Source organism: Gekko japonicus, unplaced genomic scaffold (assembly GCF_001447785.1).
Source record: "Gekko japonicus isolate JY-2015 unplaced genomic scaffold, Gekko_japonicus_V1.1 scaffold11, whole genome shotgun sequence".
Classification (NCBI taxonomy): domain Eukaryota; kingdom Metazoa; phylum Chordata; class Lepidosauria; order Squamata; family Gekkonidae; genus Gekko; species Gekko japonicus.
The window spans coordinates 512,218-523,821 of record NW_015166418.1 but is presented as its reverse complement, the minus strand read 5'-3'; the positions used below and the strand labels follow the sequence as shown (position 1 = coordinate 523,821).

General features: G+C 48.1%; 1 protein-coding gene across 1 annotated transcript in view; it reads right to left on the bottom strand.

Moving 5' to 3' along the window:
• The window catches only part of MAML3 (mastermind like transcriptional coactivator 3), a 399,013-nt gene extending 388,431 nt beyond the window's left edge, over positions 1-10,582 (bottom strand). The window contains exon 1 of the mRNA XM_015411595.1: positions 10,115-10,582. Within this exon, the coding sequence (XP_015267081.1) occupies positions 10,115-10,582 (468 nt within the window). The remainder of the gene's footprint in view (positions 1-10,114) is intronic.
• Between the last annotated feature and the right edge of the window lie 1,022 nt (positions 10,583-11,604).

The following is an 11,604-nucleotide window of genomic DNA, read 5'->3' as shown; positions in this document are numbered from 1 at the left end:
AGAGTGTCCAGTTGAGGCCTTGTTGTACAAATGTTGCCATGTCTGTGTGCTGCATTGTGTTTTCCCCACAATGTATTCCAAGCCATATTTTAGCATTAAAATTTTCTATGTTCAGAAAGAGTGGTTTCGAACAAAACCAGAAAAAAATTAACCGATTTTAGTTCTGAAGCTCAAAAAATATTTATTCACTATTTTATACAAACTTTTGTGGGGGTTGTATTTTTCATATGTGCGTGTGTGTGCGCACGTGTGATTGTGTGTGCACCTGGAAGTCATGGCAACCTCTGGTGACTGACCCCTTCTGGGGGCCTGAAGGGTATTCAGAGAGGTGGCTGAATAAAGCCTAACCCCGCCTCCTGCCTCTGGTATTTAAAGGAGGTCTCCCATCCAAGTACTTGCCAGAGTCAACTCTGCTTAGATTCACAAGATCTGACAAGATCGGGCTTGCCTGATTTTATACAAACTTTTAATCAGGGGAATCCCTTTCCTTCCTGAACAGGAACAGCACTTGTGCTGCTTCCAATAGTCCAAGAAAACTGAACCCCATCTAAGGGCCCAGCAGTGGCCTTGCCATGACAAGTGCTGGGGGTGGTAGAAAGTGCCTTCATGTCACAGCTGACTCATGGGGACCCCCCCCCCCATAGGGTTTTCAAGGCAAGAGACATTCAGAGGCCGTTTGCCATTGCTTGCTTCCATGTCACAACCCTGGTATTCCTTGGAGGTCTTCCATCCAAATACTATCCAGGGCTGACCCTTCTTAGTTTCCAAGATCTGACAAAATTGGACTAGCCTGGGCTACCCAGGTCAGGGCCTGGCAAGCACTAGTACTGGACATATTGAAGGACTACAGGAAGAGAACTGATATAATCCATACACCTCAGAGAAACTAACAACAAAGCACTGTCTGATATGTCTACAACATTTCTCTCCAGAGAAGAAGTTAAGTTATCAGCCTGATTTGAAAACTACACATAGTCATTTGCACTTCAGTTGAAGTCCGTTTTTCTGCATTTAAGGCACACAAGTGCCTATCATTCTGATAGTAATGCTCTATGGAAAGTTGCACTGGCAAAAAGCAGCAGGAAAGACTTTCATTACATTGAACAGAAACTTTAAGTGACGTTAATCCACTGAACTGCTGTTTGATTTGGTGTTTTTGTTTTTTTATTGCACAACCTTAGAACCCCATCATATTCATGTAGAAGCAGATAAATCCAAACAGCCTGAGTGCAACCTCAAATTTTGGATTAGCTGCTTTGGCCCCAAGCCTGTTAACTCAGATGTAGCCCCAAAGAAGTCCAGGGTGCTGGCCTGAATACTACCTGCAGTTAATATGCTCTTTCTTGAACACAAATTAGATGTGTTCAAGAAAGAGCAGCCCAACAATCCATTTCAATTAGGAAAGCCAATTCTGGAAGGATGTGAGAGAGATCAAAGAAGCAGAAAGAGGTAAAACCCTTTCCCTGCTTACCGTTTTCTCCACTTCAAATGTGGCTTTTCCCTAGTTTGGAGTTCCATATGCACATTTTGACATTCAGACTCTGAAGGGAGGGAGCATGATATGGGATAGCAGTTTGGACTGCAGAAGTTACGTGTACAAGGAAAATGCTGAGCGCCTCCCTTTCTACCCTTCCAGCTCCCAACTGTTCACACTTCCTTAATTTCTCTTCAGCTAAATGTCTAGGTTCAGTCCTTCCTTCCACTGTGGTAAAGACCAGAAATTGCTATCAGCTTTCTCTACCACAGCGTTCCCTAGCACCTACAGCACAAGCCGGAAAGGATGTTTTCAAGCCCAGCACCCTGTGTTGCCATGGCTTACTAAACTACCTACTTACATACTTCTGTCATCAGTTTCACAATGCAGAACTCATAGTCTTGTTTTGTGATTTCAACAAGTAGTTACAAAATGTCCTTATCCAAAACTGAAGAGCATATTCAATCTATAGCCATCTCTCTTAGACGGAGATTTCATTTGGATATAATAAATGAAGTATTTGCAGTGATGAACACAACAAATAAACCATGGTGAGTACTAGTCAGGCAGATGATATAAGTACGATAGAAACAGCCCAGAGAACACTAATAATAAGCACACGATCTGGCACCTAAGTGCCGGGGGGGGGGGGACAGACCAAGAGGGATCAGCAACCCGTGCTTGGTACGACATTGGCGTCTCTTATGTTCTTAAAGATTTTTATGGGACTGAATGGATGCTTTACAGAAAGGGAAATGATAGACAGAAACACTTGCCAGTAATCCAGGTGCAAATCAAGCAGAGATTTATGCCAGTAGACTAAAACAGTTGTGCAGGGTGCAGATTGTATAAGTATCATTGTATCATACTGGCTTTTTGTTGATCTCTTGCTCTGAATTTTTATGTAGTTTCTTTAACTGAGGTAGGCTCTTTAATTGTAAAAGGTTGCAGGCCCCTGCTCTAGTCAAAGAGAGAAGTAACTTCTACCACAGGATCACTGCGTGTATGCTAACATATGAAGTTAAAATAACTTATTGATCAGTCTGGACTCACCCATTTTTACTTGAATTCATTATTCATTTTCTCATTTGAATAGAAGGTAGTGTTTCAGGGTCCCTCTACTGCAGAAATTTTAGTGCACATTTTAATGGGATCTCTAGATGCAGATGATACTGTGAATGCCTAATGTTTGGAAAATGTCAGAACGTGCATGGGAATGTTCACGGTCTCAGACAAACTATAAATGACAGAACACTAGTGAGTACTAAAAGCCACCATTCTATTGTTGATTTTGTTAGCATTTTACTGATGTCTGAAATGTGGGGAACTATCCATAGTTCAACATTCTCAAAATCCATTCCTGGAATTGCTAGCATTCAGTTGTGGATGTTGACATTGACCACATTTTGTACAGTCACTAACACAGACCCCAGGGGAATGAATTCAGGTAAAAGTGCCAAAATCCCTTCACAGCTGCAACAACTTAATGCTCCTAAGTCTCTATTGTCTTCAGTAGGCATTGGATCAAGCCACTTGATATGGAGCACAATAAAATGTGTATAAATGGCCCTGTGGAGCTAAGATGAGCCATATTCAGTTCTAAGTGTCATCCCATAAGGAACCCACTCCAGCCTAGTTCCAACAAATCTTGCAAGACCTGATTATTCAATCTCAAAAAAAAAAAAAAAATTAAGGAAAGTGGAAAGAAATTCTATCCTGCTTTTACATAAAGTTATCTTTGATCCATCTTCTTCTAAGCTGCTTTTTTATATCACTTCTATGTTGCACTTAAAATATTGCAGTTATGCAACACAAAGCTATACCAGATTGCACCAGCAACTTACCTGGTGACACTTTCTCCAGAGATGGGTTAAGTGACACCATTGTGTGATTCCACAAATGAGAAATTAACAAGAATCTGCTTAACTCTAGATGGGTGCAGATAAATGAACTTGACTGCATAGCAAACGAATCATAAAATCATCTTACTGAGCAACAGAACGTTTGCAAGCCAAGCAGCCATTCCAATGAGCGTGCCTGGTTAGTCATTCTGTGCAGTTAGCGCTGTGCATAACTGTCAATTCAACAACAGCTCACTGCTATCCTTTAACCCACCCATAATTTTATCAACATAATTCACTAAGTGAAAAGACCTCTGGCTTAATAAGTACTAAGCACAGAAGCGGACTAACATATCATCATTGGTCTTGATCCTATTTACTGCAGTATTTGTGCTTTCTAATAGAGATTGCAAGCTAATTTTCATCCACAGGTGATGGTTATACCAGCCAGTGAAAAAGTGTTACACAGAAACATTACAAAGACCAGCTACCAACCACATACTGGTTCTGCAGGATCGAGCTGGAACAAAGCCTAAGAGGACTTTAACATACATTTAGGATTGAAATAAAGCTGAGGGCTGCAATACCATGAACTGAACTCAGGGCCAAAAAACAGATGCAACAGCAGCAGACCCAAGTGTTTTCAATTCAAACTTCAGCCAGTCATGAAGAAACTAGTACCTTTTTGGCCCTGAATTAGTCTAATTACAGCCACCATCTTTAAACAAAATGAATTTCAGACCCTGACTTTGTGTAATTTGCCATCAGGCATTGTGACTTCTGCTGAAAGAAAACTTTTGTTTGAGGGGGCAATCTGTCAAAAGCTTGTCCAAAGGGAATTTTACAACAGAAGACCCCTCCCACCAGACAATCCCAGTGATGTTTGATCCTACATGTTATGAGATGAGGAGAGGCACAGATTGCTGGATTTTTGACCTTATTTTGTGTGATCTTTCCAACAGCTTTGGAAGAATCAGTGTATTCAGGTGAAGGAACCCAGAAATTGGTAAATCGATTTTGCTAACAAAATTAAGATAAACAGCTGTTAAGATGCTATGAAAAAGAGATTGCACATAACCCATCCCCTTGACTGTTTCATGTGCAGTCATGCTACACAGGAACAATTTTCCTTGAACCCCAGGCTGAAACTCATCATTGGAAGTCCCCAGAACTCACTGTCGATTGCTGACATGTCCACACCTCTTTCCCCGCCCTAAGGAATGGGAACCATCTTGGTAATGCCAAGCAAATGGTATAAAGACTTGAGGTGAGGATGGGCTTTTGGGATCCACTCACCTGTCGATACAGCCCTGCTACCTTTGAGCCTTTAGAGGCCTATTTCTGGAATTTGGACTCTCTGGGATACACAAAACTTTTGTGTATCCACTGAAGGTGGTAAGAACCCACAGGAACAGAGGCTTAAAGACTGAATTAACAGATGGGGTCTAATTGAAGCACCAAAAGGAGAACACAAGTTAGGCATTTCCCAAAGTGTGCCTAAGGGAAAGCTGACACTAGAAGGCAAACAGAATATAGGGAAGCAAGCCATGGGGGTGTGTGCGGGGGGAGTGTTCTGTGTGCTTTTTCTGTTAAAGTTAGACCTGCCCAACCTGAAGCATCTACGTGATTGCAACAGATGTGAGTTAAGCACATCATCTGCCACCAAGTCTAATTTATCCGTCAAGGAGCAATAAGCATCCATATATATAAGAAACAAACAGAATCGTTGCAGGGAAAGCTTTCCAGGGAACAACGAACCAAACAGCTCTCCTTTTTTATTAGGGGGAAGGGAGAATGGTCACCCAAGATTGGAGCCAGGAATATATAAGGAAATCCACCATGTGGAAGCTCAATTCTCACTGCGAGTCATCAGCATCCACAAGAAAATCCTGGAGAATCAGTGTCACATGGAAGTCACTTGGACTCAGAGGGTGAGGGGAGAGGCTGATTAAGTGTCTGCCTGTTTATTATGTGGTTTGAAGTAAGCACAACATTCCCTAACTTCATAATGCTGTTGTATTCGAAAGAGGGGAAATGTTCAATAATCCTCATCATTAACAAACAACATGATTAAGACCTAGCAAAAAAGCCATACAATTATGTACTGAAGTATACCCCATCAAGGGTTTACAACTGCTCATGAATAGGACACTGATTTTTTTAAAAAGAAATTAATCTAAGTAGCAAGTACAGTCCATTCCCAATGACAGTGCACTTGATATATCACACCAGCCTTACTTCAGTTGAGAGCAGAACTGCAAAACTATGTACTCTTACTTGAAAGCAAGTCTCCTTGAATTGACCAGCACTTACTTACAAGTAAATCTGCAGGGCTTTTGTTAAGTGAGGAATCTTTCTCCAGTAGAAGGGAACCACTGGATCCAGTCCACGATTTCCATGCTCAGTACCATTTCAGCTAAATCCCATGTATTATTTCTGTCTACACACTGAAAACACTGCCTTCAGGAAATGCACTTTATGGATGGCAATGGCGAGTGCTTTAAATATATGATACATTTTAATTTTACACCACCATTGTCAGAATGCCCTGACCTGGATAGCTCAAGCCAGTCAGATCTCGACATCTAATCCGGGCTGGCCCGAGTTAGTATTTGGATGGGAGACCACCAAGGAATTCCAGTCAACTGCAACTTGATAGCGCTGTATGCATACACACATTGTCAGAATGGCCTCTAGTTTTAAATGGCAGAATTTTCCACTCAAATTGTGAAAAGTGTGTTGTAGAATGAGTGCTGATTTGTGGGGGAAGGAAAGAAATCAGCTTTATTCTGAGAAGCCCTGAAAAAAAGCATACACACAGAGACCGCACTCTCTCTGAAGAAAGGAAAATGAAATGGCCCCAACTGTTGTGCTGCTTCTGGTCGGAATTAGAACCCAATAAAGTGTAGGGGGACCCAAGCAAAAGAAGGCTGTTGAAGGCTCCAAGGCAACGAGTAGAGGGTCCCGCATTCGGAGGAATGATTCTGCCAAGGTGCAGCATGCTCAGCAGCTCACTGGCACACTAAGCACAAACGTGCCCTAGTAGCTGAGAGGCCATACCAGTTTTCTACAAGTAGATGCTCCCCAACCAGCTCCACTTCCACAAAGGATCGCAGCCCAAATAACTAACTTACAGTTTTGAGCTGCATACCATTGCCTTGAGCATTCCCCACACAAAGTACGTCTGTCTTTTAGAATAATTATCAGCTGAAGTAAACCTGTCTTGTACGTTATCGTATTTCTCAAAATATGCCAACAGTGAACCACAGGCCATGCAAACTACAGTTTAAGCCTCCCTAGAAGTAACTCAAACATAATAAAAGAAGCTTGGCTAAGGCATGGAAGCTTGCTGGGTGACCTTGGGCCAGCCACACACTCTCAGCTGAACCTATTCCACACACGGCTGTTGGGAGTATAAAATGGAGGAGGGGAGATTGGTGTAAGCCACATTGGACCCCCTTTGGGGAAGAAAACTGGGCATAAATGAAATTTTAAAAAACCCCAGTTAAGGTAACTTCTCTCCATTCATCAAGGATTTATGTTCAGAGGACGGCGGAAGACAGGAGGGCCTGGCGGGAGCTGGTCCATGGGGTTGTGAAGAGTCGGACTCGACTGACTGACCAACCACTAGAGAGACCTGTACTCAACACTGCTCATGGTTTTGATAGGAGGGAGAGACATTTATCTCTTTCCTAGCCATGAAACCACAGCTTAGAGACACTAGAAAGACCATCCCCACTCTATAAACAATGTTGTGTTTTTCTTCAAGAATGCCTTCTTCACACAAGCAACTCTTCTCTTGTTCTTTATACAGCATTGCTTGTAAATAACATTTGAACAAAGTGTGCATTGCTATGCCATGCTCCATAATGAGCACCAGAAAATAAGTATTCCCTTTCCAGGACAATGCCACAATTTAAAGACTTTTGTTAGGAAGAAACATTAAACGAGGACAGTGATCTGTGAACTGAATTAAACAACAAAACTAATTGAAAAAAGTAAAGTTTTATTCAATGTGAGCCTTATCAGGGAAAACCAAACATTTTTCTGTGGGAAAAGCAGCCCACGGAGAGGGGACACCTTCCCGGCACAATGCGCTCCCTATCCGTGGCGCGGAGATTCAGCAAACATCACCTAAATAGTCCCCGTCTGCAACCCAGCCCCGGCCAAGGAAGTCAGGCACAACTCTGAGCCTATTTAAAAGGGAGGAATGGACGCCTTCGGTTTTATTTTTAAAAGCCGAGGGGAGTGACGCAATCTGGTGCAAACGCAAACCCTGCTTTGTCGAGGGCGTGCAACAGCTGAGCTTCAACGCGGCTCACGCACGAAACCTTCCGGGCGCGACTCGATCCCCGAGAGGGCCGGCCCCACTACGGCCCCACCGAGCCCTTTCGGCTTCCTGTCGGCGAGTTCCGTGCCGCCCTTTGTGCTTTTCTGGGGCTCCTCGAGTCCTCCGCCGACGCCACCACTATGCAGGACGCCCTCCCGCGTCTTTCTACCAGCGCCTTATCGGCCTGCTTCCCTCCCCGTTCTGGGAGAAGCCCCGCCGCCTGCACCAGGGGCGTTCCCCCTCGCCGCAGCCTCATTTCCCCTGCCTAGGAGGAGGGAGGTTTCCAGCACCGAGCGCCACCGCGCTCGTTTACAGGAGGAAGCGTCACTAGTAGCTTGTGTGTTACCCCCCCCCCCCCCCCCATAAGTGCGCGGTCGATAGGGCAGACAAAGCGCCTCCGCTCTCAGGAGGCGGAGGAAGGTGATGCGCGTCCCGCCTGCGGGTCGCCACAGAGCTAGCCTTTTACGCAGCGGTGGGAGGGACCGAGGCGGCACCACTAAACAGGCGGGGGGGCGGGAAAGGGCGCGTTTGGCAGAGCCCCCAATCAACAACTTGTCCCTCTCCCGACGTGGGAGGAGCCGGCCGCACCGGCAGTCTGGAAGAGGAGGAGACCGCCACCCTTCCTCTCCCCTCCCCGACCCATCACCGCAGCCCCCCTCCCAAGCCCCTGGTCTGCCTCTGCGGCTGACCCCGCCGCCAGCCCACGCCCTCCAGGCCTCCCAACTCAAAGGGGAGGGACGTGTGGGTCCCTCCCTCCCTCCCTCCCTCCCTCCCGGGTAAGCAACCGGCAGCTACCACCCAACACCAGCCCAGGACGGGCGACAGTAAATGGCCCATGAAGCGAGGCCAGCCTCTCGGCCCGCCTTCTCCAGCCGGCGCTTCCCTTGTGAAAGCTGCTGTCTAAGTGGTTGTCTTCCGGAAGCCAACGGCAGCCCTTACTTGGGCAAATATTTAATAGCCGGGAGTGAGGGGGCGGGGAGGAGCGGCCTTCAATTAAAAGAGTAATAGGCTGGGGGTGGGATCGTGCATAGTTTAGATTTATTTTACAGAGAGCGGCAGATCCCCGTGTGGATGCCAATGATGGCCAATTACGGGAATCGGTGGGCTGTATTAATAAAGCCCGACGACAGAATTGCAGCCGCAATAAATAACTCCCGACCCCACGAAGCTCAGCCCGCAGCGCCGCCAAATCTACACGGCACGAACTCTTGCAATGGAGGCGGCTGGAAGCCAGGCAAGCGGTTAGCGCGACTGACAACAAATCTGGACAACAGCCTGATCTCCGCTTGCGGATCCCTTGGTAGACCCCTTACGGGAGAGGAGAGGGGAGCCAAAAAAAGAAAAGAAACCAGGTTACTAATTCCAAGGCTGGAGGAGGGATAGGTTCCATTGACCAGAGCTTCCTGTAGTGAATAATCCCCCACCCCCACCCCCGGTCAATGTTGACTAGGGACCCGCTTCGTATATTGGGGGCAATTTTCTTTGAAAGGCGCGTCTGACCACCCCACCGGCTTTTGATTCCCTTCTGTTCCGTAGCATCGGGACAAGTGCGGAACGCCGCTTCCTACTAGCACTCCTTACGCCACCGGCGGATTTAATTCCCACCCCTTTGCTGTTCTCGTCTAAGCCTCTTAAAAGGCCAAGGAAACTTTAGCATTAAAAAAAAAGCCAGCCCAAGCGGCTGCTGAGTGGCTGGTGCTAGTTTGAGGGGACCTGATTGGGCTGCTCCCCTGCACACACGCACGGGCCACCAGCCAAGGAAGAACCTGCCCAACTTCTCTTCCTGAGGGCTGTCATTCCCCCTCGGCAAAGCCATAAAGCCAACCCTCGCGTCCCCCCCCCCCCCCCCCCCCTGGTTTTAAAGAGGCAGCCAGCATCCTTGCAGACACGCGTGTCATTTATAAAGCACATGCGTGTCGTTTATAATCCACACATACACGGGCACCCGCACGTGTCCCCTCCTTTCTTTTTTGAGCAGTCGAACTATATTCCGAACCCCAAATGTCCCCTGGCTCTTTCTACCCTGCCCCAATCTTTTTTTTAAAAAAACACCCTTAAAAATGCTCATCGTTGACCGTAGGGGGCGGGGCCGGTAGGTGGAGACTCGTTACTTGGATTATACTTTTTCCTCTTTAGGAGAGAGCGTGTTAATCGATCCGAAGGGAAGCCTCCCTCTCTTGCCAAAGCCTGTGTAAGTTAGAGACGGGCTGGGGACAGAGCGAGCGAGCGAGCCAGCCTCTGCCACCCCCACCGATTCCGCTCCTCTTCAAATAGTCCACTGGCTTCCTGGATTCCCTTATTAGTTATAGGACCAAAGTTTCCTCTCTCCGCCCATTCCCGGGCTTCAGCCAAGCATCCCTCCCAAACTCCTACATCCGTTCAGGCGGGCGGCGAGCACTCCAAAGGAAAGAGCGCCAGCCCACAGGTGCTCCGCCGCCCCCCCCCCCGCTCGCCTTCCCGCCCCCTTACCATGATCAGCGTGTGGTTCCTCTGCTCGGCCGTGGCAGACTCGGCATCTTGTGGCTGCTTGCTGGGGTGGTGCTGCTGCTGCTTGCCGCCGCCGCCGCCTCCTGCGCCCGCTTTCTTGGCCCTCTGCTCCAGGGTCCGCTGGTAAAGGCTCACCGTGTCCCTTCGCTCGAGCTCCAGCTGCTCGGCCTGGGCTTGCTGGTACCTGTTCTCGCAGTTGACGTGGTGCCTCCTGCAGCCCTCGATCCGCTGCCTCAGCCTCTCCACCACCGTGCTGTGCTTGGGAATGCCGCCGCTCCCGTTCGTGCCGCCGCCACTGCCGCCGCTATGAGGAGCGCTGTTACCGGGAGGAGGGCCGTGGGGAGCGCTAGTCACGCCGAGACCGGTCCCGCCGAGGTTGCTGCTCAGGTTATTGTTGAGGCAAATGCTGCTGCCATTCGCGGCAGCAGCGGGGGCTGGAAAATCCCCCATCCCTTTCCCCCGGCACACTATTTTGGAAGAAGTTCTCTCCCCACCCCCCCGACACGCGGGCGCCGCACACCAGACGCAGACACGAGGGTCCTCCGGACGGGATACTCTTTAGCGGGCCATGGAAGTAGCGGAGCCCAGGCGAAGGTCGGGGGCGGTTGGGCTTTCGAAGCCCCCCTTTTCTCTTCCTCGGCTGTAGATCCTCTCCGGCAAAGAGGCAAGGGGCAAAAAACAAAATCTACCCAGAGCAAACCCCAGAAGGTGGTGCTGTGAGGTTATCACCAGACAATCAACAAACACAGAAGGAATCCCAACAAACTGAGCAGCAGCAGTTCGGTGGCAAACTCCAGGGAGGAGAGCTCGAAGCGGTCTCCCCCCCTCCCCCTTTATTTCTCTCTCTGTCTCTTTAATAATCGACTATTTCCAAAACAAAATCCGGACCGAAACCCCTCTTAGTCTCCCCCATGTATTAAAACCGAGACAGCGAGCCACGCACCCACACGCGTCCATAGAGAGGAATCTATCCCCGCTCACACTTCTCTAGACACACTCACAGACAGACACACACAGAGAGAGACACCGGTGGGCACGCACGCACACACAACACCGCACTCACACTCCACAGCATCGGAAGACAGGCACCGTCGCTTTCTTATTATGTTTTCTTTCCAGGGGAGGAGGGGAAAAAAGTTTTGAGTGTTTATGCCGCACCGTGTTCTCCAAAGTACTTTAGCTGCTCAGTTGTATTTCAACAGGAACCTTAAAAAAAAAAAAGCAAATCCTCGAGTTGGGGGGGGGGGGGGAGTCAAAACGTCGGGGCGCGATCTGCAAAAAGTCGCTCGCTGAAGTCTTTCGCCAGCCGTCCGCCGAGCCTGCTACCCAGGCAGCCTAATGCTCTGCTTCGCTTGCTGCTTCTCCGCCTGCCACCATCACAATGATCAAGTGCTCTCCTCCTCCACCTCCTCCTCCTCCATGCCAGCGGAGTGATACCAGGACAAGAGCGCTCAATAAACAGAGCAGAAGCA